Source organism: Rhipicephalus sanguineus, chromosome 10 (assembly GCF_013339695.2).
Source record: "Rhipicephalus sanguineus isolate Rsan-2018 chromosome 10, BIME_Rsan_1.4, whole genome shotgun sequence".
NCBI lineage: Eukaryota > Metazoa > Arthropoda > Arachnida > Ixodida > Ixodidae > Rhipicephalus > Rhipicephalus sanguineus.
Genome location: NC_051185.1, coordinates 27,278,480 through 27,305,023, shown reverse-complemented (window position 1 = coordinate 27,305,023; position 26,544 = coordinate 27,278,480). Strand labels below are relative to the sequence as shown.

General features: G+C 44.6%; 1 protein-coding gene across 1 annotated transcript in view; it reads left to right on the top strand.

Moving 5' to 3' along the window:
• Positions 1 to 26,544, top strand: part of LOC119406291 (uncharacterized) — a 43,671-nt gene that overhangs the window by 1,399 nt on the left and 15,728 nt on the right. Inside the window, exons 2-3 of the mRNA XM_037673025.2 lie at positions 7,361 to 7,367; positions 9,281 to 9,733. Of these exons, the coding sequence (XP_037528953.1) occupies positions 7,361 to 7,367; positions 9,281 to 9,733 (460 nt within the window). The remainder of the gene's footprint in view (positions 1 to 7,360; positions 7,368 to 9,280; positions 9,734 to 26,544) is intronic.

Here is a 26,544-nt window from a genome sequence, read left to right as displayed (position 1 = left end):
ATAACAAATGTCACGTTCAGCACGTAAACACTGGAAGGCGGGATGAAATGCAGTAAGGGCGCTACTAGAAAGACGCGACAATAAAATCAATTCTATGCAGGAAGCACATTTGGCCGCGCAAAACGACGAAGGGCGAAGTGTGTTTTACCCATACGCTGCAAGATGTACGACTTTCATTACTGCGGCCTAGGAAATCAGAACAGTGTCATTTCAGTCGCTCTGCACAGAACTAGGTCAGGTGTGAAAATAGGAAAACAAAAATAAAGGAACAACGCTGAACTAGTAAAAAAGCAATATACCGGCACCTTTTTTCCTGCCCTACTGCTCCTAGAGAATTTCAGTCCCTTCCCCTATACAGAGTAGCATGTAGGTTCCTTCATATACGCCGGCAGAACTCTGTTATTCAATAAAAAGCTCTCTCTCTCGGGGGAGCTCATTTGTCTGAGATTGAGTTCCAAAAGTGTAGTGAATAATTAGTGGTAACCGCTGGTTTAAAATTACACCGTCCCGCCACAAATGAAAAATACGTTAAAGAAAAGGAGCGCATTATTGAAGAGCATTGGAAGTACGCGTGCATTTTATTTCGCAGGCCCGTCGCGTCGTGGACTTTCAGGCAACGTTTTTTTTTTTCTCAGTGTGGTTGTCTACGTGTTTTGATGATGCGGCTGTTCTGTAACTTTGTTACGCTGGCTAGCACGTTTTAATTTCCGGCATAATGAATGCAGATTTTGCGTTTCTCAGAGCGAACTGCAGTTGGGCCTTGAAATGATGTTACGGTGAGACCGCTTAGTTCGTTAGCACTCCTGAGTTCGTTAGTATGTTCGAAGAACAAGATGCCAGAAGCTGCGAGAAAGCTTTGGCTGCGATCTGCTTCGTATATGTGTGGTATTGGTGTTCTCGCTGTTAACACGTAATTGTTGAGCAGGTTAAGAACACAAAGATATCAACGTTTAATGAATTCAAGCTATCATAGGCACAGCTGCGTTCTCAATTAAATCCTCAGTTCTGTTTTTTTTTTCACGACTTAGTTTTGTGCCCAGGTAGCTTAGTCCCCATGCATTCGCAGCCTTTGTTTATTTGTGTTACCTTTTGTGTGGTCTATTGATAACAGTGAGTTAGCACCGTTTCTTTTGCTGCTCGTTGCTAAGCTGATAACAGAGTTGGTATCAGTTTGCCTAAATTTCTTATGTGCATGTTTCAAGTGCTGCTGAGTTACGTGGCTAGATTAACGCTGCGATAACGAGATAAGGCAATGACATTTTGAAAAACGAAAGCCATAGACAGAAAACTTTGCTCAGAAAGTTGATAAATCTTCTTCGAAAAATTATTATAGACGTTCTGAAGTCCTTCAAGTTTATATACTGTCGTGAGACGACAGCTCAAAGCCAGTAGAAAAAGAAATTTGATGCAAGAAATGTAAATATTTAGACCGCTTGGGCCAGTCTGGACCAAAACCGTTAGCGCGGCATGTTAATCAAGTAGGCGCACTCCTCCTCTGATAGGGCATTACACGGGTGGCTGAAACATTTATCCCCTCATTTCTTAACATGGAATGCTTCGATTAATTCACAAGTGGTTTTATCGCGATGCCTAGATAAAATGGTCGCGTCAACGAAAAATGGTGGACAGCCGCACGTGCTGCAATGATGCGCCAAGTGGGCACCAGGGATATAGATGTGAGCTGCGCAGAGCAGCCTACCATAGCTCCTGTCGCTCAGTCCCCGCAAAGGGGGGATTCAGCTCGTTTGGACAATGAGGATATACGTGATTAAACTCGGCTCGCTGACTTCAGCAGAGACGACAATGGGGGCAAAGCGTCACCCTGATGAACTTGGGAATTGAGGAAGTGGGAAATCAAGGTGCCCGTTTGCAGACGGCGCCAAACGAATTGCTCAGCCTGCAACAGCGATATATGGGCTGGTGGGTATATCATGCGGGAATTGCGCTAATGCCAAGTAATTTCATAATAGGTGAGTAGGCATTCCCGCCCGCTGCGAAAGGAAGGCAGACCGCCCACTGCCCGGTTGACGAGTGCTCGGACTTGTTCATGGGCGGCTGTGTTCCCTGGATGTCCACAATGCGCTGAAACCCACAAAATAGTGATTATTCGCTTAGGAGAAGGGACGAATTGTTGGATACGGTAGGCGGGTGCATGAATTCGACGCATAGCAAAATTACGATCGCACTCTAGTGTTATGCGCCTGGGGGATTTAAAATGCATAAAGTGCAACCAACCGATTGTCTGGTTTACTACCTTATAATTTCGGTAACGAAATGTGGACTATACTTGATTTCAAATATCAGGTGCCGTGCTATAGAAGCTAGCCAGACTTCTTGCAGTAAGTGCGTTCGCACCAAGAAATAGTTCAAAGATTTTACTACACCGAATGTGACTTTTTTTTTTCGTTTTTAGACTCGGCAGTACGTGAATATGCTTTGTGCCTTAGAAATAAAACACAGCCCCCCTTTTTTTATACGGTTGCCATTAGGTCGTTCTGAATCGCTTAGCGTCTCTTTATTTTTGTATCGTGGCCTCCACGATGCGTTCCGGTAGCGCGCAGCCGGAGCCAATCGCGGAGGCCACGTTTACAACGACGGAATCGAAGCGCCAGACACGCGGAATTGCACGTTTCGCTGACGGAAGTCTTTGCATCGCTTCCACAGCGTTGCGCCTGATGTATGAAACGGTGTGTTTGTTTGAGTGTATGAAACGGTTGTTGGAGTGTTAGTTTGTTTGCATGTTTGTTTGTATGTATGAAAAGTGTTTTGTTTTGTTAAACGGAGTGTGTGAACATGACAGTCGGGAGAGCGTGAGTGCTGCGCATGCACCGGTTAATGTAGGCAATAAATGCGCAATCAGTCCCTGCGGCCGGAGTTTTCTGTAGCCAGGCATGACTACTGAAACGTGCAGAAATTGAAACCATTATGTTCGCGAGTAGAATCTTCGGTACCGGTGTGTCCGAGTGAACCGAGGCTCCGATGGTAGCGGTGGCAGTTTATCTTCTAAGTTAACAATACAGTCCTTCCCAGAAGTCGCTCGTAAATACATGGACGACGATTGGTTTTGAGGAGAGTAACCGAAAGTAAGATTTTTTTAAGCTCTTGATTTATTACTTTATTTATTTATTTACTTATGTTTGCTGTAGTCTGTACTGCGTTACGCTTTTTCCTCGCTCACTTAAAAACCTACATTTTTAGTGGTCCTTCTATTTATCTGTGCTACACTGTTGTATAAATGTTTCAATATTGTATACCTATGTCTTTACAAATGTCGTCTCGCAGTGAGCAATGTATTCCAATGTTAGTATAGTCGTTTCGTATTGTGCATATATTTTGCTGTTTTAAGTTTATGAAATCGCCTCTGTTGTCCGAGTGATGTGAATATAGAAATGGGTATGACTCACTGCCAGCCATTCCTGCCTTTTTATCAGCCTCTTAGACAGTACAAATGCACATTTTGTTATCTCTCATTGCCCGAAATAAAAATGATGAAAAACTCCAAATACAGCGCTTAATGTAGAGCTAATTCTGCTCTAATCCAGCGCTAATGCTGCGGTTAATGTATACATAATATTGTTTCTATGTAGGCCCTGGTGTAGTTCTGAATCCCGCACTAACTCCTGCGCTAATGTCGTTATTGTGTGGGGCTTAGTGTACATCTAAATCCTGCGCTTAATGCAGCTCCATTACCGTTAAACCTGAGCAAGTGCGTAGCGTGGGCAACTAAGCCATTCCCTTGGCAACCGCGCGCTTGCCACCGCCTCGGAAATCGCGTGCTTGCCGAGGCGGTGGCGCCCTCTCTCGCGCGGCGCGGGCCTCAGGCGAATGTTTCAAAAGCGTTTTTCGTGAGTTTGGGTAAATTACTGCGTATAATCCTTTGTTATTTGTGTAGTTTATATTATTCTGACCTTGTTAGTGTATTTTGCGCTGGTTTTGAGCATTGTTAACATTGTTTTAGAACTGCATTGACCACTGCGTGACCATGCGACATAAGAATGTAGGTGGACGACAAGTCCGGCCCCTGAAGCGCCGCGCACTTCAAAACATAAGCTCCGGAATGTGCCTGGCGTGACGATGGGTTATTGTGACGGGGCTGAATCGGCACTTTAAACGTCTCGCCGCGTCAGATCGTCAGCCAAATGTTGCGATTAATTCAAACGCCCGGTACTGTTACTTATCAAATATCTTCAAGGAAAGCGAGAGAGGTTTGCAGAATACGCATTTCGAAGCGATGTCCTTTATACGACGCTACCTCCAAACGGTGCCGTTCTAAGACTGAAGCATCAAAAAACTTTTCCACTCGGAACGTTGAAAACTGTGCGTACGTTCCGCACCATAAACGGTAGATGAATTGGAAACCACGTCGTAAGCGTTCTTACTTTCCATAGCTTTATATATTACGCTTTTCTTTTTAATTTTCCTCTGAATGAACGGTTATCAGCGCTAAACCTGGCGTATACGCCCAGCGCATGGTAATACGCTTAGCGTACGCTCACGTAGAAATTTCTCATAGAAACGGCGAAATCGCTTTATTTTCTTTTCTTTTCTTTTCTATATGCGCTTCTACTTTGCATTCAGCTCCGTTACTGCGAACATGTTCAGCCCGTTCATTTATTTTGGTATAGTCACCTCACTATATTTTAAGTTCAAGAGATCCCGCTGTGCACGAGGTTTTCCGTGGAAAGCGACTTTACTTTAACTGAAACGTAATAATCCAAAACGATTATTTCGTTATTTCTTCCACAGTACCCCGCTTTCAAATGCTAGCACATTTCTAAAATGTACTTCCGTGGGAGCACTTGAGTGGTGAACGCCACTTCGCGCCGCTTCTTTTCCTTGGAAAGCCTCTTAAGGACTTACTTTCATAAAATGCCCATTTCGTGAATACTTTGCGAGTTGAATAAAGTAGCATAATCACCCACTGTTTCTAACATCATGTTTACCTATGCATTTTTCTTTCATCATTCTGCTGCTTTAAAGTTGGCGACCAGAGCTCCGCCTTTTTCCGAATACCTGGCACTGTTAAACGAAGTTTAGGCTGTTCCATGTACCAAGGTGTCTCTGCTGATGCTACACAGGAATACGCAGACCACGTTAAACTTTACACGGATGGCTCTACAACTGTTAGGGGATCTGCAGGAGCTGTTATATTCCCTGGAAAGGCCGAAATCTCTAATTTTAGAGCGTCTCATAGGAATACGTGAACTGCTGTGGAGCTTGTGCACTTCGAGTGATTCAACTAGAGTCGCCACTGAAATGGGGCATATTTACAGACTCGAAGTCAGCCCTGCAGTGTCTGTCGCCAGCTTTACGTCGTGGTGCGCAAGACCAACTAGTATTGAAAATAAGACAAACCTATCAGCAAATAAAAGACAAAGGGCACGAAATAACTTTTCAGTGGGTTCCAGGCCACTGTGGCACCGACGACAACGAACATGCCAGTAATTCTGCAAAGAATGCTCACGAAGGTGGCGTGCAGGAAGCCATTACATTATCACGAAGCGATGCAGTATCAAAGATTTGCTCGCTCGCACGTGATCTAACGCATTCAATGTGGAATGCGTCCGGTTTTCTGCATACCCGCCTTCACCGTCTGGATCCGTCCCTTCAACTTCAAATTCCGTCCGGACTATCCCGATCCAAAACAACAGTCCTCTGCCGCCTGTGGCTTGGAGTGTCCTTCACGAACAGCTTTGCTTACCGAATAGGAATGGCAGACAGTGCTGCCTGCGCTCACTGTGGCAGCGAGGAAACCATTTCGCACGTCCTGTGTCATTGTCCTCACTATAGTTCCCAAAGGCAACAGCTCTCGGCAACGCTAGCCAGCCTCGATGACCAGCCGCTTTCCGAACAATCAATTTTGGAGTGCCGGAACGTTCTAGCTTCCAACCAGAAAGCGATGAAGGCGCTGCTGAAGTGTCTGCGTTCAACCGAACTCGCTAAGCGACTCTGATGCTCCCGTGCTTGAGTGTGTGTGCGTTTTTTTTCTCTTTTTTTACTCTTTTTTTTCCTTCCTTACCTTTCTGTCCCCCCTTACCCCTTCCCCAGCGCAGGGAAGCAAACCGAAAAACTTCTGGTTAACCACCCTGCCTTTCACTTAACCTTTTTCTGTCTCTCTCTCTCTTTCATCATTCTAATTTTCCCAAAGAAAAGTTGTGGCATTTGCAGGAAACGAGAAGCAAAGAACAGAAACCCAGCCCCATAAAGAGTTTCGCATCTCACTAGATATAATACAAGTTGTTTCCGCCGAAAACCGAGTGTTCCAGTAGTTTAAACGTACATGCTCGGCATCTATATAACGTCGTTATCATATGTGGAGACCGAATAACAGGGTAATAAAGTTACGCCTTCTCATTAGCTCGAACCGCGGTTAGCCAGCGCTACAGCAGAAGTGGAGACCGTACCCGACGTATAACGCCATACTGCAACACACCATCGCCTAGCTCGCAGGGTGTACCCGCCACCTCACCCCAAGCTGACAAAGGAAGAAACAACAGCATTCCGAAGACTGCAAAGCTACACGTACACGCACGGTATCCTGCTACATCGCATCTACCCGACGCTTCATGCATACCACTGCCCGATCTGCGACGTTCCCGACACACTGGCACACCTCATACTCGAGTGCCCGTGGCGCCACCAAGATGCCGATAGCAAGCCCACAACGACCGCACGCAACAACCTCCTCGCCGAGACGTGGGAGGCCAAGATCTCCGCACGGGACCTAGACGACCAACGTGGACTCGTCGCCAGGGCCCGGGAGGCGATCGCGGCCAGAGGATTCCTGGACTAAGGGACCCTCCCACCTAGAGTGACCACAAGCTTCAGGGCTCGGGGACACTGTTCTGGCAAATTAAAAGTTTATTTCATCATCATCATTAGCTAATGATCATGATACGCATAGTTTGTTACTCAGTTTGTCCATTTCCATAGCCAGCGCGGAGGGTGGGCGGGGATTCAGGGAGTTGAAACCCCCGCCCAAAATTTATTTTTTTTTAATTTTGCGCGTGTGTACATGTACGCGCACATAGAAACACACGCACGATGATAAAGTATGGTCAAACCCTCTCCCCCCCCCCCACACCCAAAGAAAAAAAGAAAGAAATTCTGGCTACGCCTCTGGTCCGTTTCCTCGAAGTAGTCACGTCAAGAATACTTGTTAGCCTGTTATGTAGCAGTTATTTATCGATAAATAGTTAGCGGCGTGTTGAAAAGATTTGTTTTTGTTTTGTGAGCAGTTTTTGACATATTATGTTGCACTAGTATGGATACCTTTTAACTTGTGATTTTGATGCTTCATCGAGGTGAAGGTCCCAGTCAGTATGATCTGGGCCCACCTTTTTCCGTACCTTGTGGGCAGACCCCGGGTTTGCTTTGCCCTAATAACGTATAACTCGCCTCCTTAGCGGATTCAAACAACACTGACTCATTACGCGCGTATATCAGCTTCGTCCAGGAACTGTTATGGTTCGATCAGAAAAAATGCGAACAATCACTGCAGCATCCTCATCGAATGCTACATGGTCACTTCTCTTGGTAAGACCACGTATAGGTCAGAAAAACTCCGGCCTTAGTGACAATTTGTACCCCAGAGTGCATGCAGTGCTCATAATTTGTATTCTCTATTTTCTTATCCTCAGTGCAGGGTAGAAAACCGGACACTCGTCTGGTTAACCTCCCTGCCTTTGCCCCTCATGCTTTCTCTCTCTCTCTCTCTGTCTCTCGCACGTAATGATCAAGCGGTAAGGTCAGGAAGTCGGAATGAATGGTGACCTGCACAACGATCACGTCCACCTGTGTTATCACGAACGCCGCAAGGGTACCACCTGTTTGATGATTCACTGCGGGCGGCTGCGTCCGATTAGAGTATCGGGAAAGGAGCAGGAAACATAGCTGTCACGGTAAATCTCGGCAGTGAAGGAATAAAAAGACAGGAAGGAAAAGAAATTCGACAAGACCCGGAAATGGGGGACTGCGTCGAGGGAGCCATTACGCACCTTGATGAGGTAATGCGAGATTTCGCGGGAGCTTCGCACACAAAAAAAAAGAAATGCACACACGCCACCAAGGCTAAGGTGATGTAATGGCCAGTAGGGATGCTGCGGAAGTGTTCCGTACCAGCGGAAGTGCCTCATTGGGTCGGCCCTCTTCTTCGTTTTCACTTTTTTTTGCTACGTCACCAGTGTCGTCCATATTTTATCGTACACGTGGAAGTCGGCGTGCACTATACGACCAAAAGACTGCCGAGACTGAGCAACCCTGTCGAGCTTGTTTCGTGAGATTAGGCAGAGCCGCCGGGCACTTGCTATGTCAGAAATTGATGGGTTTCATGACATGACTGAAGACAACAGCGTGCAGTTTCGGAATACCACGTTGTTTCTTTTTTTTTAAGGGCGCCAGCTGTTATCATTTTAAATCCCTAGCACGGCTCTCCCAACCGTGTGCTGTGGCGGAAACGCCTCCCATCCATCAGCTTTACCACTCACCGCTTTCGATTGTTCTTTTCAATACGCGTCTGAGGAACCAATAAATAGCAACTCTCTGCGCGCAGTGCCACCTAGCCGTGCCTCCCTACACCTCGTTACGTAAAAAAGGAGACTGCGGAGGTGGCCTTGTGGTTTCAAATTCGCCAACTCCTGTGCGAGCACTAGAAACAAGCGTCGTTGCTTTCGCATTGTATGGGCGTTTTAGATGCCACAAATGCGCGACCAGAAATAAATGTGGATAAAAACCTGAAATTTATAAACTTATAATCTCTTTCTTTCTCTCCTATCGCATTGCGCAATGCTCCCTCCTGTTTTCTTCCTCCATGCCAGGAATTGGACCTTCATCCACGTGCTTAGCAGCGCAGCAATTGCTACAGGCAACAACGGTCATGAGTTCATATCCAGGCAACAATGAAACGTGACGACGTGAAATGACAAGACACCTCGATCATCTCGATAAAAGATTAGATGGCCATATCAGAGACGGCTGATCGCCAACAGAACCACGATCGAGAGAGCATCAATTATTCAAAACGGAGCATAGAAATACTCATGTGGCCGGTGCACCTTTGAGGGTGGCATTTCGTAGCGCAAGCGAGTGCCTGGTTTTTCTGCGTACGACGCCGAAACCTGAGTTATAGAAGCTTCGCTTAAAGCGCTCACGAATTTTGCCCTTTATCTATACTCATTCTCCTCGCTTCAACGCAAACACATACACTAAGCTGAACTTTGAAGTGGTGACACATATTAGCCGAGGTACCTCTTACATTCTTCTATATTTCTTTCCTTTGCAGATGAGAGAAGCCCAAACGCGCCCATTCGCCTGAGCGTCTTGGAAGGGGAACCGACGTCACTTCCGTGCCCCATCGCCACGGTGATCCGCGAACCAATGGCAGCCGTCTGGTTCCACGTCGCCACCCATGCCTACCAAGAATATGGCGGCTCGCCTTACTACACCAACGGCCACCTGCAGGCGAAGAGGGTGTACGCGATCGAAGGGCCAGATTGGTCGTCCCCGACGGCGGCGGCGGGGGTAACTACAGGCCTGGTGGACGGAACACACTGGAAGCAGCCATCTTGGTCGGGAAGGGCGTTCTTCTCGTTGCTAAGCGACCCTCCCGCTTTGCGGCTCAACCGCTTAGAGCGCTCCGATAGCGGAAGCTACGTGTGCAATGTCACTTATCGTGACAACGTCACTTCCGCCGCCATAGTGGAGACGGAATCTCGCGTGGACCTCTTCGTAGCAGGTGAGTACCCTTTGGAAGTAGCCCGCGTATAAGAAAACAGGGATGAGCGGTGGCCGTTTTGGGTCTCTACATACCGTAATTACTGGCGTACTGCCATCACTGTTTAGCGCTCGTTGATGTTGGCTAGTGTTAGCTTATCGTTTGCGAATGTCGGTTAGCTACGCCGTAAGTTGGCTAAATGAAAGGTAGTGCTGCCTAAATGATACTACTGTTTGCAGAATAATGGCGAAAGGGGGCTCGTTGTTGCTAATTTCGAGTAAATTATGGCTAATTTGGCTGACGCTGTCTATGTGTGTTATAACGGCATCGCTCCCTTCATTCAATTTCATTGAATAATTGAGTTGCCTAGCCATTTTATACGCAGCTGAAGCCCTTCAGACACATCTGTCTCTCCAGAATTCAATGTTATTTCAGGCTATGCTGCTCTCACTGCATTTTATTTGTGCCTTTCATCTGCATGCTAAGCTGTTTTTTTCGTGCAATACTTGTGCTCTTTACAGTAGGCGAAACCCGTTTATTTATTTATTTATTTATTTATTTATTTATTTATTATTTATTTATTTATTTATTTATTTATTTATTTATTTATTTATTATTTATTTATTTATTTATTTATTTATTTATTTATTTACAAATACTGCTATCTCGATAGAACGAGACATAGCAGGAGTGGGTACATGAGTTAGTAAATAAAACTACAAGCATACAGAACATTGAATCGAATATTGAACGTTCGAGGTCGCAATATTTTATTTCATTATAATTTTTCTCTGCGATTTGAGTTCCTTCATTTATATGATGAAGTTCTTTAGGCTGTATTAAACATCTGACGCGAATCCTACTTGACACTCCTACTGTAACTGTGCAACGTTAAACACTTGATGTGATCTCCAGTGAAACCCTGTTAATATATTACTCCCGTACATTGCAATTATGATCTGATGTTAAGCTGTGAAGGTATTGTGCTGCCAATCTAAGGGTTTTCAGGGACGTAATAAAGCCGCCTAGAGCAGCTTTTAGCCTTGAAGACCATCCAGACTTTCTGGCGAAATAAAAATTTATTTATTTATTTATTTATTTATTTATTTATTTATTTATTTATTTATTTATTTATTTATTTATTTATTTATTTATTTATTATTTATTTATTTATTTATTTATTTATTTATTGGTTCATTTATTGAATAATTTAGAGCGAAGTGCAGTATCGTAATATCTCAATATTACCATTATACACTTCATATTCATGTCACACCTGTCAAGGTGTGACAGGAATCTCGAGCAATGGGTCAACTACGAATTTTAAAAACATTGAATAGATCTGTAGACAGTCACATGACCAGATTGAACAATGTTCGTTGATTTAGAGTGATAATATTACAGCAATTGTGTAAAAGTACCTGTTAACGAATCTGATAACGCAACTGTAGGGAATAGAAGTTTGATCTACCAAATGTCAGATATCAGCAACAAAATAATTCAACTTCCAAGCTTACACATTCACAGCTATGCAGCATTAAACAGACGCTCACGTCGGTTCTATATTAACTGGCTCGTTATTAGGCAGAAATAGCTGAAGTGTCTTGCGAATCACTTCCGCATATTTAAGAGATGGCCTGAAGCATCGTCGAAAAGTTATGGAACCTGGAACTCCACTTGAATTGTCGAGCGCCATCTCACTATCAGAAGCTCACTTCCGAGTTTCTAATGGGAAGCGGCTATCAGGAGTCTCGTACTGTTCAAACAATACATTTCCATGTGAAGTACATTGCTTTACGTACACGAGTCTCTGCTCTCTGAAAATCATAGAATGAGCACATTCATTGCATCGCAAATAGCTTCAATATAGAGCCATTCTTCTCGCAGAACGAGGCTTAGGATAGCGTTCGCTTGGCGGTATTACAAGTATTTCTCTATGCAGTCCTGCTTTGGAAATCACTTCCGACTTCAGCAATATTTTACAGCGAAAGCTGTTATGAGATCATTTCACCGGCCGTTTTTGGCGCCGTAGTTGTCCGCCGCCTCCGCCGCCGCCGCCGCCGCCGGTGTCCGTAACCAGTATCGCTCGAAATAAGAAAAAAAAAACGAAATAAGAAAAAAATTCCAGGATGGAACGAGGTTCGAACCTGGGCCCTCTGCGTGGGAGCCCGGTATTCAACCTCTGAGCCATGCCGGTGCTTTAAACTGCTTTGCAAAAAGGTCCTATACAGGCTTCATGTCGGGAAGGAACCACATTAGCATATGCAATATAGCGTGGTAGAAGAGTAGAATAAGCACCAAGCGTCGCACAACGCGAATTCTGTAACCAGGCGTCACACAATGCGAATTACGCAACGAGTGGGTTGTTGAATGCTTCCAACCCATTACAAAGGGCTTTGCCATAATTCTTCATCGTCATCAGGCACAGCATCAACAAAGTGCGCATAATGCCTTACATGCGTTTAGCAGGTACCAACGCTCTCCGTAGAATGACAAAAATGGCACAGTGCGTGCTGCCCTACTTCTCAAAAATTACAATGATTTATAGCGTAGTGGGTTCCTCGCAAGTGCACTTGTATTGGTTGCCAAGGAAGCCCATAAGCGCATGATCCACTTCCTCGGGGTCTCAGTAAAATTACAATTATGTATAGCGTAGTGCGTTCCTCGCAAGTACACTTGTATTGGTTGCCAAGGAAGCCCATAAGCGCATGATCCATTTCCTCGGAGTCTCAGTAAAGTTCTTCGCCCCCCCCCCCCGTCTCTCTCCCACGTCAACGTATGTTATACAGCATGACGGGAGAGGGAAATAGCGACCGGGCGTCACCCAATGCAAATTACATGACTGGTGGGCCGTTTAAAGCTTCCAACCCATTACAAAAGGCTGAGCCATAATTCTTCATCCTCATCAGTCGTCGCGTCAACAAAGTGCACATAATGCCTTACAGACGTGTAGCTGGTGCCTCGCTTCTCCGCAGAATGACGAATAATGGCTTAGTAGGTGCTTCCCAACTTCACAAAAATTGTGAATTATGGCGTAGTGGGTACCTTTCTAGTGTACTTGTATTGTAGCCCCAAGAGAGCTTACAACGGGCTCTAGAAACGCCACTCTTCCAGCTTTCGCTGTGACTGTGCTGCGGTTTCAGCGCAGGCCTGGCGTTTTTTTTTTGCTTTTTTTTTCACTTCTTCGATTGGTGAAACTCATTATAAACTGGGCCTTCGTGTATGCCTGTCGTTTGCTGTGAATTTTTCGAGCGATTTAGAGGCAGTGGCACTGATTAAATAATTATGATAACGCCTGCAGAGCGCAAACAACCCTGGTAGAATGCAATTAGGGCTTACCGCTTGCTCTCCGCCCTAAAAGAAAGTGTCGGCAAAATTGTTCAGTATGATACGGCAAACTCAGGGCATTGAGAAATCCTTGAAACAAGATTTTGCTTTACTTTTTACTGACCCAATTCGGCACGACAGCTTATCGCTGTTTTAGAGGAACTAAAAAAAACTAAAATATAAAGACATATCTGCGTTTACACATTTCATTGAATTTACTCCGCCGCGACTTCTTCACGAATGTTTTGCCACCTCTGTGTAGTGGTGTGAAACGGTTCGACGATAATTTAACGCACTGTAATGAGTCACATGTTTACCAACGCTTTTCATCGCTAACTCTTTAGTTTTTATTTCTTTGATACTTGATACTCTTCGTCAAGAGTATCAAGTTTTGAAAGCTTACTTTATAGCATACAGGATGTGCCGGCGCAACTCTATGCTCTAAAGTGCACCACTTTACGAGCAGCTGGAGGAGAACGGTCGCATAGGCAAAACACTCATGGCACTCAAAATACCCTCCCTACTTTGTATCGTTATATTTTCGCTGTTTACTTAAATCCCTTCCGCCTTGCAAAAAGCCGACATTTCACAGAATTTCTGTTGACAGCGCAATCCTTCTTAAGGTCGCCAAGGTGCCGGAGACATCTGATAAGTGCTCAAAAACGCTTAAAAAAGAAAACATGGCTTTATAGCCACAGGGAACCAGACAACTACACTTATCGCGGGTGCATTCTCACACACAATCTCTACCCTCCATGTTTTATGTTCATGCCTCGAAAGCTGAGCTTTTCAAGATGTTCATAAATAGCACTCGGACCTCCATACATGACAGGTGTCGGTGGCAGTTGTATCAACTACCAATGATGTGCAATGTTTAACTAAAGATAAGGGTGTAGAATGTTTTGCGTATTACCTTTTGCAGGTGGAATTGGCAGTTTTTAATGTGAATGTTCCGGCAGGTGCTCATTCGCTTGTCGTCAGACATGGATTTCGCAACTTATCCGGACATACGTGCGGACGAACTGACCTTCCATTTCATTCTATTCGATCACATCCATTCGATCCTAACCCAGACGATTCCATTCCACCCGCCACACTAAGAAAAAACAAAGTATGCGTTACTCCTTTCGGTGAATCCTCACTTGCCACGTATATGACTATCTTTAAAGAGACACGTTAACTCCCTTGCGGATCCCACGACACTCCGAAGAGAGCACATTGATTTACAAAGAGAGTTGACGTTTCTCTTTAAAGAGAGTTATATACGTGGCAAGTTAGGACTCGCAAAAAAGAGTCATCTGACTCTCTTTTTTTTCTTAGAGTGCATCGATTCAATCCCACTCCGTTTTATTCCAAACCAGCCCATTCTATTTCATTCCATCCCATCGATCCGTCGGACGGACTGGCTGGGTGAACAAAATTTGCTTACAAGTTTGAATTCATAAACGAACCACCGCAGGTGATTCTCCGCCCTATATTTTGCAGTGACAATACGGGAGTCTGCGAAATTATTGTCTTTGGCTCGTAGCTAGGGCTAAAATGATTGGCAGAAATGGCAATCCTTCAGGTGTTATCTTACACAGGATCTGCTCAAACCTTCTACAATGAACGGAATTAAACTCCACTTCACTTAGTGAGAAGTGTGATTCCCCAACTAACCGGAATTTGTTGTTTTAATCTCCCTGGATTCATTGGATAGTCAGTCCTTCATGCACCAACACGTCTGATACTTCGCAGCCGATCAAAGAACTCCTAACTCAAAACAAATTCACTCAAAAGGCCACATCGTAGTCAGCTAACTACGTTCTATTATGATGTTATTTAATACTTTGTTCCTACCCGTCGTGACTGTCTAACATAAGAAAGTGGGCAATGTGGGCAACTGAGTTGTTTGGACATCTTCAATGGCCCGCTTTCAGCTAAGCTGGACAGTGGCTAAGCCTTCCGCAAATCTCCGTGGTTTAAGAGGCATTTATTTCTAGTAATGAAGGAAAGAAGTGTTAATTTTAGGGCTCGTTTTTCTTTGTTATACACAATATTAATGAGCAATAACAGACAATGATGCCAAGGAAAGTATAGGGGATGTTATTAGCAGTAAATGCAAGGTAAGTGCGAAGAAAGAAAAGTGGACGAAAAGATTACCTGCCGCGGGCAGGGACCGAACCTGCGACCTTCGAATAACGCGTCCGATGCTCTACCAACTGAGCTACCGTGGCGGCCATCCCCCCGTCCGCTTTATGGGTATATATGTACATTTAAACGTGGGAGCATTAGTCAGCGCCGCCAGTAGCCATGACGGCGAGTGTGGAACACTCTTTTTCTGCCTGTTGGCGTCACGTAGCACGTGACCGTATTACGAGCTGGCAGCTGACCAATAATCCTTCGCATACTACCTGAAAGCACCAAGTCTGCCAGAACGAGACCCTCGCTATGAATGAAGGAAAGAAGAGTTAATTTTAAGGGCTCGTTTTTCTTTGTTATACACAATATTATTGAGCACTAACAGACAATGATGCCAAGGAAAGTATAGGGAATGTTATTAGCAGTAACGCAAGGTAAGTGTGAAGAAAGAAAAGTGGACGAAAAGATTACTTGCCGCGGGCAGGGACTGAACCTGCGACCTTCGAATAACGCGTCCGATGCTCTACCAACTGAGCTACCGCGGCGGCCATCCCCCCGTCCACTTTATAGGGTATATATGTACATTTAAACGTGGGAGCGTTAGTCAGCGCCGCCAGTAGCCATGACGGCCAGTGTGGAACACTGGCATTATTGTCTGTTAGTGCTCATTAATATTGTGTATAACAAAGAAAAACGAGCCCTTAGAATTTCCACTTCTTTCCTTCATTCATAGCGAGGGTCTCGTTCTGGCGGACTTGATACTTTCAGGTGGTATGCGAGGGATTATTGGTCAGCTGCCAGCTCGTAATAAGTTCACGTGCTACGTGACGCCAACAGGCAGAAAAAGAGTGTTCCACACTCGCCGTCATGGCCACTGGCGGCGCTGACTAACGCTGCCGCGTTTAAATGTACATATATACCCATAAAGTGGACGGGGGGATGGCCGCCGCGGTAGCTCAGTTGGTAGAGCATCGGACGCGTTATTCGAAGGTCGCAGGTTCGGTCCCTGCCCGCGGCAAGTTATCTTTTCGTCCACTTTTCTTTCTTCACAATTACCTTACATTTAGTGCTAATAACATCCCCTATACTTTCCTTGGCATTATTGTCTGTTAGTGCTCATTTATTTCTAGTAGTTATTCTCTGTTGTGTTAAAAGCTTCGTCCTATTGTGGTTCGTTTTACTTTCCTTTTCACGTTCCTAGGACAAAAAGAATTCATTCAACAGCGACAAAGTTGAAGAAATTCCGCCCTACTTTCTTATTTAACGCCTCGTTTGATGTCGCTAATTAAGCTCGAGATTATAAAACAGCCTCCCAGCAGAGACGCTAACGGACAAAACTGCCGTATCAAAGAATCCACTTTAAATTAAACGGCATACGTTTCTTAATCCGATCTTCACCCCCTCTAAAACCTCACACTAAAATCATCCTGAATCATTCAGCAGCGCTTCAGGTCTAAGCTGGCAATCGTATTCCAGATGTTCGTAAATGCCTTCAACTTGCTTTCCTTTTTTTTACTTTCTTCCATCCATGCACTTCTGAATTTTACTGAGATATCGAAACGCCCCATTCGATTTTTGCGTCTCCAAAAGTAAAATTCCGATTTCCTCTCATCCAAATGCGCTAAGCGATGCACTCTGATAAGCCGCGGGGAAATCGACGCGTATGTAGACACAATACGGAAACATCAAAAGTGAAAGAAGCTCTGCAAATAAGGTTGTCAAATACTTTGGAGTTAGGCTGTCAAGTTAGTTTAAGGTTCAGTGTTACTATGTCGAGGTACTAAGCTGTTCTTTATCAGCCTGTGTTATTTATTTATGTTGCTCGAGACAGACGCAGGTGAGCTTACGTTTCTTAACGGCGTTATAAGCTAAACCTTATTGAGGGCGACGTTTAAAACTCACTCGGTGAAAACGTCGCGTTAAAATTTTCCTCCTTTGTTTTACTGAAAGACATTTTGAGAAAGCTCAGCCGAGATATCTCACCATATTGGAACTAGTTTGTTTTACGTTTATGCAAAAGTATATGCGGGAACCAATAAAGGACGCTCAATACGTGCGCTGGTTGAATTAATAAAAAATTATCTATTTAACAGTGTTTACTTCTGCTTAGTACAAGTATTACATGGTGTTATCTTGCGTTCTCTTGCTATCATTGTGCTGAGCATTCTCAGAAAGACTTCAATTATCTTGCTCGCTGACCACGTATTGCAAACTGGCGTGAAAGAAGCCCTTCACTTAGGTCTATTTCGTCGTCTCGGAAGACGTATGACTTGGTGAACAGAAGAAAAAATATCAGCTAATGGAAAATGAAATTATTAGTTACGACTTACGACCTATCTTCAACAAGATACACGGGGTGAGAGCTTTGTCAAGCTGCCTAAAAGCAGCTTTTTCTCTCACTCCTCATGATCTGTAGTGCTCATGAAATAAACATCTATTCTATTCTATTCTATATGTTCAACAATAAGCCACTATACTCAAATGTACGCTTAACCTCTTAACACATCCAGTATTTGTAGAGCTGACAGCGTTCTTTTCCTTCGTTACGTTGCCGAGTTGTAGACGGAAATGTTACTCATTTGTCAAGTCTCGCTCTCTCTCTCTCTCTCTCTCTCTCTCTCTCTCTCTCTCTCTCTCTCTCTCACACACACACACACACACACACACACACACACACACACACACACACACACACACACACACCACACACACACACACACACACACACACACACACACACACACACACACACACACACACACACACACACACACACACACACACACACACACACACACACACACACACACACACACACACCACACACACACAGTCAGGGCGACACACAGACAGACACAGATTGCTGGGTGGCTTATTCGCGTAACCTCCTCCGGCAACCAAAGCCAGCCGCCATAATTCATCCCAGAACATCGCCAGAGATACAGAGCCTTTCGCTGAGTGCGTCAGATAATACTACATAAGACACATCATCGTGTATCTATCATAAGTTTCTTCTTCCTCTTATTTAATCATCAACGCTCTGACCATCACCACCGGCACTATCATATTCATCATCATTAGAACCATCATTGTTTATTTCGCCACCACTTCATAGTACAAACGTGTGGGCCACCTGCACATGAGTAGGGCAACAGCTGCGCTCCAACAGCATACGCCATTCGCCCTCACCAAATGCAGCATACATCGTCCGAAAGCGCTCTCTCCTTTACTGAGTGCAGAAGCAGCCACGATAATCAAGTGCGCTGGCGCGTTTATTTCTAGCAACGATATAAACGGAGAAAATGTTTGCGAGCACACTTGAAGCGCCGTGAAAGGAAGCCTCGTTCGCAAACATCGAAAGGCTCTACATGGAGGCTAGGTTAACGCACTTTCTTCGCTGCAGAAAACACAGAAGTTATTCTATATTCCGTGAAGGCTCCTCTGCACCGTTACCACAACGAGTAGACGACGAAAGCAACGCAGCATGCGACTGCTTTTTTTTGGGCCTTGCTCTTCTCGGTATTGATCGCCTACCTCCCTCCTGTGGTGGGCTGGCGTAACTACAACACTGCACGTTCGAGCAACCACTTCGACCAGTCCCTAGTTCGGAACTCTCCCAACCTTGACTAGGACTAGGAGCTCTCTTACGTCTCGACTGAATATGGAAGCCACTGCGTGCAGCTTTCGCACGCGACCGGTTCGCGCCCCCTCTGGTTCTCGTTTCAACGCAACACGGCCCGCGTAGGAGGAAAAAAATGGCCGTGTTTTACGCGCAAGCCCAAACAAACGGAGCTAAAGTCCTTCTCTTGGCGCAAATATGATTACATGAATTCGCTCGAGTGCGTGGATTGTTTAGATAAATGGGCCTCAGGGACGCTTGAAGAAAATGTTTTTTATAGATAGGGTTTGCGCATTCATCCCATAGGTTATACAGACGCGTTGTAAAGGCAGCTGCAACACCGCAGCAACAAAGGGATCACATCAAACAGCGATCTTGCGTCTAACGCAAATCTGTCACGAAAGCAGGAAAAAAATTGTTGAGGAAACATGTGTACAAACGGTATAACTAAATCCCTGGTCCATCAGTTGTAGAAAAAACAAACACAGAAAGTGGTTAATCTCAAGTCCACATAGTCGGTAGGCGACAGCCCACCTCCAAAATTCTGTTTATTCAAACACTGCACTGCAATGTGCGGTAATGTCAGTGAGTGTAAATTACGTGTCTTAGTGGCATAATGCAGCGCTACAAGACGCAATAGCAAATAAACGAACTAAGACAGATACCACGTGCAAAACTGTGTGACTGCCTTATTATGTTACGAGTTAGTAGAATGTGCACAAGAACTTAAATAACAAAAAATACAATGTGTTCAGAAAATCTGCAAATGATTTAGAGTATTCTGCACTTTACCATGAAAGCATGCAGCTTTCTCTATTAGGACGAGTGTTGTCTTCGGAATGTGTAGCATATATTTTTCGTGCTATATAATGCTAATCATAAATAAAACTAACTTAAACCGGGCGCATAGCTAGGTAATAAAACGTCATCAAAACATATCCATACCAGAAGAAGTGTGGATACAGTGACAGTGTTTAACCTTTTTTATGGGGAGAGATTTCTGTTTGCTTGTTTCTGCTGGTCTTCTGAAAAATGGAGCAAATATTCACTCAGGAAGCCATGGCTGTGCCATAACAAGGGCTTACAAGTGTCACACGTTCAAGCGTCAGTCATTGAAGGGAGTGCGTTTGTTAGAGCCGGTGAATATTAAATGCGAAGCTTTTCTTAGCGAACCCAAGGCACATTGACCGTTTCCATCTATCTATCTATCTATCTATCTATCTATCTATCTATCTATCTATCTATCTATCTATCTATCTATCTATCTATCTATCTATCTATCTATCTATCTATCTACTATCTATCTATCTATCTATCTATCTATCTATCTATCTATCTATCTATCTATCTATCTATCTATCTATCTATCTATCTATCTATCTATCTATCTATCTATCTATCTATCTATCTATCCGCCTACGTCTGGGTGCTCTCGAGATCGCCTCCTTAACTTGGTGTAGACCAAAATTGACATGGGAGGGTAAGAGGATTTGACGAATATGACTGCCTGGTCATTACAGGAATCTTATTTTTTACATTTATTTACAAATACTGCTGTCTCAGTTATTGAGACAGAGCAGTAACGTGGAAATCCTGTCGCGTACGTCGTCAAAACCTTTCCTTCTGACACGTGCGGCCCATACCTTTTTACCACGGGCCGCGGTATTAGGGTATGCCCAACAGGTGACTGACATTTTATATCTACCCCGGAACGGCGAGAACAGACAATGGTAACTTAAATGCGAGAGCGTTTAGAAAAACTGACATTGTCGGCGTTGACCCGACGAATGCAAATAATAAAAATTAGGATCCCAACAGGAATCGAACCCAAGCATTCTGAGTGGCAGTCGGGTTTTCTATACCACGTAGCCACGCCAGGTCTAGAAACTGCTTTGGAGAAACACCCTATACAAGTGCAATGTCGGTGCAACTTCAATTGTGGTTGTGGCGCTGGCTATCTAATTTTATAAAAACGCAATAAACACTACATATGTACAGCTACAACACACGCGTCATGTCAGCTTAACGTCTGTGGTTCCAGTGTTGCCTCCGCTTTTATAGCTGTCTAATAAACATTGCATTTGTATTCATATCATTCAGCAACCTATATTAAAGCATTGGTCGACCCCGAAGCAGTACGCTAACAAAAGTTACGCATAATATTCACATCATCACACTGTAAAGTGCACTTCGTTTCGATGATACTGGCGTATGTGCTCTAAAGTGGGCGCTGACGTTAGGTCAGACGATAAGTGAACCTTTAAACGCCAGTGTTGTCGACGTGCCTGGTAAGCCCACGATGGGCACACAACTACTGCACTTGCAAAAAACGCCAGGCCAGCACGGAAAGCGCAGCACAGTCACAGCGAAAGCTGGAAGAGCGGCATTTCTAGAGCCCGTTGTATACTCTCTCGTGGCTACTAATACAAGTACACTAGCAATGTACCCACAACGCCACAAATCATAATTTTTGTGAAGTTGGGAAGCACCCACCACGACATTATCCGCCATTCTGCGGAGAAGCGAGGTATCATCTGTAAGGCATTATGTGCACTTTGTTCATGCGACGGTTGATGACGACGAAGAAATATGGCTGAGCCCTTTGTAATGGGTTGGAAGCTTTAAACGACCCACTAGTTACGTTAATCACATTGTGGGACGCCCGGTCGTTATTTAACTCTCCCATCATGCTTTATAACATACGTTAACGTGAGAAAGAGAGAGAGAGGGAATTAACTTTTGTTGAGACCCTGAGGAAATGTATCATGGGAGCCTTATGGGCTTCCTTGGCAACCAATAGAAGTGCACTTGCGAGGAACCCACTACGCTATAAAACATAATTTTTGTGAAGTAGGGAAGGAGCCACCATGAAATTTTTTGTCATTGTGCGGAGAACCGTCGTACCCGCTAAACATCTGTGAGACATTATGTGCACTTTGTGGATGCTGTGGCTGATGACCATGAAGAATTATGGCAGATCCCTTTGTAATAGGTTGGAAGCATTCAACAACCCACTCGTTGCGCAATTCGTATTTTTTGACGCCTCGTTACAGAAATCGAGTTGTGTGACACCTGGTTGTTATTTTACTCTTCTACCACGCTACATTACATATGTTAATGTGGTCCATTCCCGACATGAAGCCTCTATAGGGTCTTTTTCCAAAGCAGTTTCAAGTACCGGCATGGCTTTGAGGTGGAATAATGGGCTCCGACGCAGAGGGGCCAGGTTCGAACCTCGTTTCATCCCGGATATGCTTCTTATTTAGTTCTTTTTTTTCTTATTTCGCGCGATAGTGGTTACGGACACCGGCGGCGGCGGCGGTGGCGGAAAAATTTTTTTCAAAGTTTTTCAAAGTTCAAAGTTGCTCCTCGCGCGACACTCTCCCCCCCCCTTGCGTCTTCGCGTCTTTTAAGGCTTGGTAAAGACTGGGGGGCGTTCCCTGCCTGCTCTGACAGCAGGCCTCCCGAGCGGGGTGATGTTATCGCATGCACCCTCCGAGCGATGGAAATGAGCCGGCTCATTTGAACTCTGCTTCGGCCGCGTTCGTCGCCCCCGCTCGCGCGCTTTTACCCGCGGTGGAACGTACAATGCGCGGGGGGATCTTATCAATTTGGGCATCATACCGGAAGGACATGACGGCGACGGCAAAAACCGGTCGAGACTGTCCATATAATTGCTGTCGCAATTAGGAAACTTAATTCGGATTACAGAACGTAGATTTGGCAGCCCCGGTTTGTAAGGACATAAAAACATACTTGCGTCAACAATTTCCTTTCTTCTTCGTGGCAAAAAAGACTCAGCGTGAACCTCGACGAGACGTTTGCATTCGTTAGCCTTCTTAACTTACAATAAATCTTTGTGAATGAGCACATTGCACTCATAAATGAGTACATGGTAGGCATGAATGATATATTGGTATGATGAACTAAACAAAACCTCCAAGAATCTGTGGTGCAGGGTTGCTCAAAAGTTCCCACACCCGCTATGGTGGTCTAGTGGTATGGTGGTCGACTGCTGACCCGAAGGTCGCGGGATCGAATGCCAGCCGCGGCGGCCGCAATTTCGATGGAGACAAAAATGCTTGAGGGCCGTGTACTTAGATTAGAATCAGGTGCATAATAAAACCCCAGGTGTTAGAAACTTACGGAGCCCTTCACTACCGCGTCCCTCATAATTACAACCTGGTTGTGGGACGTTAAATCCCAACAATTATTATTAAGTGTCCAGGCCGCTGTACGGTGTAATCCTATGGCAACGCGGCCTGGGAACTTTTGACCACCACTGTACGTGCCTTCGCGCTGATTTTGCTGCCACATGTTAGCGCGCTGTACAATTCTATGTAAGCACCGCATTATCCTGACCTGACAGACCTGACAAAGACAAGTCATCTCGAAACGGTAGCAGGGGCGCAATTCCTTTTCGAGGACTTCTCATTTCTGTAAGCCTCGACCTCTCCCTGAACCTTTGTGGTGTTTGGGAACAAAAATCATTTTAGGCTTTGAGTGTGTAATACCTTACGTATTTCTTTTCCTTATTTTCGTCTAAAAAATATTTGTTCTCTTGCGGATCTTATGTACACGGACTTGAACACAATGTTCGACTTTTTCAGCATTTGACTTCCGTCTTCCTGACCCGTTTGTGCTTCTTCGCTGTAAGTAATTAAAAACTGCACCATGCATTTCTTTCGCCAAAGGCATATAAAGAAAGCGCCAGCCAGGTTCTTGTTGCGCAGTTTTCTCTTTTAACGCGATGAAAGTATGAAAAACAGCATCCTAGGACCTTCACAACAAAAATATTTAAGCTCGCGCTCGCTATATTGTATCCCCGGGGGCCCGATGATACCGACTGGTGAAGAAAAGAAACTGAACAGAGCAAATTAAGTGCGCAACGAGGCAAGGAGGAAGGCCACATCTGTCATTGACGCGAGACGCTACGCTTGCGCAAGGAGGACAAAACTAGTATTAGATCGTTGTCGGAACTGTTGCTGGAGTTCTTCGCAGTTCTCCGAGTCGGTGGAGTAGTGCAGTTTCCAAAAAAAGTGGCAGATTCCGTTTCCTCCTTGGAAATTTTAAAGTGGCACTTCTCTACGACAACTTCTCGGCGTATTAATTCTGTGCAGTGCACACGTACTGTATATCTGTTCACTTCCACGCATTTGCTTTTTCTTTGGGTGAGTTGGTTCGTATAGAAGACGTAAAACTTATCGAAAAAAAAAACAAGAAAAGGTTTAGTATACAGGGCTACGCGAACACGCCAACTTACTTCTGCGCTGCCTTCCTTGTCCATGCCTTTATGGAATGTCAATTTTACTCCTTTGCACAGTGTGATAACTAAGCAACTACAACACAGTCATCATCATCATCGACGTCGTCGTCATTAATTTTCCCCCGCAAAACAAAGGCCAGCAATCACTAACGTTATTACTCCTGGCTTTTGTCAGGTACGCAACCGTAAGCTACGCCTGCAAAATCACTTATCTTCATTACTGTCTTTGTTTTCTTTTGCATCTTCTTTACTCACTGAATTGTGTTTCTTCTTCATTTTTGATGTCTCGGAAAAAGGAAAAACGTCGTCCTCATATTTCAACTAATGTTAGCGGCGACAATATTTTCGTTAAGTATGTACTTGTAGTGGTCCTGATTTAAAGGGAAAAAAACTGAGAAGCCACTTGTAAAGCGTAAAGAGATAGCAGTAATGCGAGTGCTGCACTCATTTACAATTCTCAAGCAAATGCGTCAGCAGGAGAAATAAGCACATTCTAATCTGTTTCACCGGGTGAAGTCACAATCCACCTACCCCAACGAAACAGGAAACTCAAGCTTTTCAAAATGTTCATTCAGACCTAAAGTTCAGTTTTTAAACGAAACTCTAGATGTTGATTTAGGCACTGATCAATCTGAGGCTGCTGCCTTCAAATCTTACACAAAGCTGCCGATAAACAGTATAGAGCTTTCGCATCTGGCCTACACTGAACAGGACGTCTCCCAAACAGCTTAAAAATCACCGTGAACTTCATCTCTGTTTTTTAACTACTCCCAATAATTTGAAAGAAGGGCCTTTTTTTCCCACGAACCGTCTCTAGCTATCGCAACTGTTAACCAGAAATAAATGCAATCGTACACATGATGCGCTAACACCTTACTTTGTAAGAACGAACTCATTTCACTATTCTTTTTTTTCCTCATCCTATAAACGAATGAAATGGTATTATTGAATCGACATCTTAGTATTGTATTAATATTGCTTTGTTTTGTTTTGCCAAACTTATTCGCTGTATTTACTACTTGCCACCCTCCCTGCATGGACCTCGTGTCGGTAGCATTCGATCAATAACTAATAAAATAACCAGACAACGCTTTCGGATTTTCTAGGCGCTCCACCGTGCCAATAAAAAACTGCGTCTTTACACGACCTTTCCTTACAGGAAGGGGGGAGGGAGGGCAGCATCTCGCTTCCAAACAACTTTTATTTTATTCGACCGACTGCACTAAGCCTTTGAAACCCGGAAGCGACGTTCGAGAAGTGAAGCCGCACTCACTCATTTCCGGCATCTCGTCAAAGGTCTTCATTCTGCGCCACGAGCGCTCGAGGAAGCACCTTGCGCCGACACTTGCGAAGGGTCACCCTATACAAACGGCGAGCATATTACGACCTGGCAATTGACTAGCGTGCACAGCATATTGTTTTCTTCACGTGGTCAGTGACGTTTGTATGCCTAGTGCCGCAGGATGGGCGCAGACAGTACAATAACGGGACGCTAGAAAGAAGCGTCGTTTCGTAAACGCGCCCGACTTTCCTGAAAGTTCTGCAGGAAACCTGAAACACACAGACATACGTTTTCTATGTGCCCGGTGTGGTGGTAGAGCGAGCAGCTTCTAAAGTACAAGTAACCATACAATAACTGAGACACAAAAGATAATGTCACTGCTGTTAGTAAAAGTTAGAAGCTTATTTACGCAAGGCGCATACGAGCAGGGAATTGTACGCCCATAACAAATACATCCAGATATTGAAGCTCTCGAGCAACTAGACCCCGGATGAAGGTGGGGCAGAGGGCAAGGGGAACGCACCCTTGCCCTCCCGTAACTTACGCCTGCGCTGAAACCTTCATTTCCTCGGCGAGGAAGCAGACACTGAGACTAGGCTGCTTCGCGTCAACCGAAAAAAAGTTCGCACGTTTAAGCGTCCGCGTAATGAAACACTGGCAGGCTGTCTGCATAATCCCAAAGAAGACCCCAGGCTACCTTCATCCAATATCCGTGTCTGAGCGGAAAGGCTGCTATGCCTGCCCTCGTGTACAGGGTCGAACACCTCATTATTATTGAAGTAGTTAAAACTAGAACATCTATTCTACTCCATGAGGGTGATGGCCGTTATATTAGGTTTAATCATGGTGTCTATAAGCGAAATAATAATTTTTAGAATTGCGTATTAAGCATAAGGTCTTGAATACTAAGGAGGAGTTTGCTTTAGATATGGACGACCCTGAGCAATCAATCAATCTTGATTAACTTCTAGATTCAGTCTAGCGATTTGTCCTGTTCTTTTTCTTTTTGTCTTCACCTAGCTTCCCACTGTCCAACATAAAACGAACCATAATAACGTTGCGGTTCGTTATGAAGATATTGAGCATTAATTGCTAAAGTGCCGTCAACTTGATAAAGGTCGAGGATGTTTCTTCGAAGCACCCCAACGTTTAGGCTCGTCACACTGCAGACTGAATGATATGGCATTTCCGCGGGGACACTGGACATTCAGGAAGGA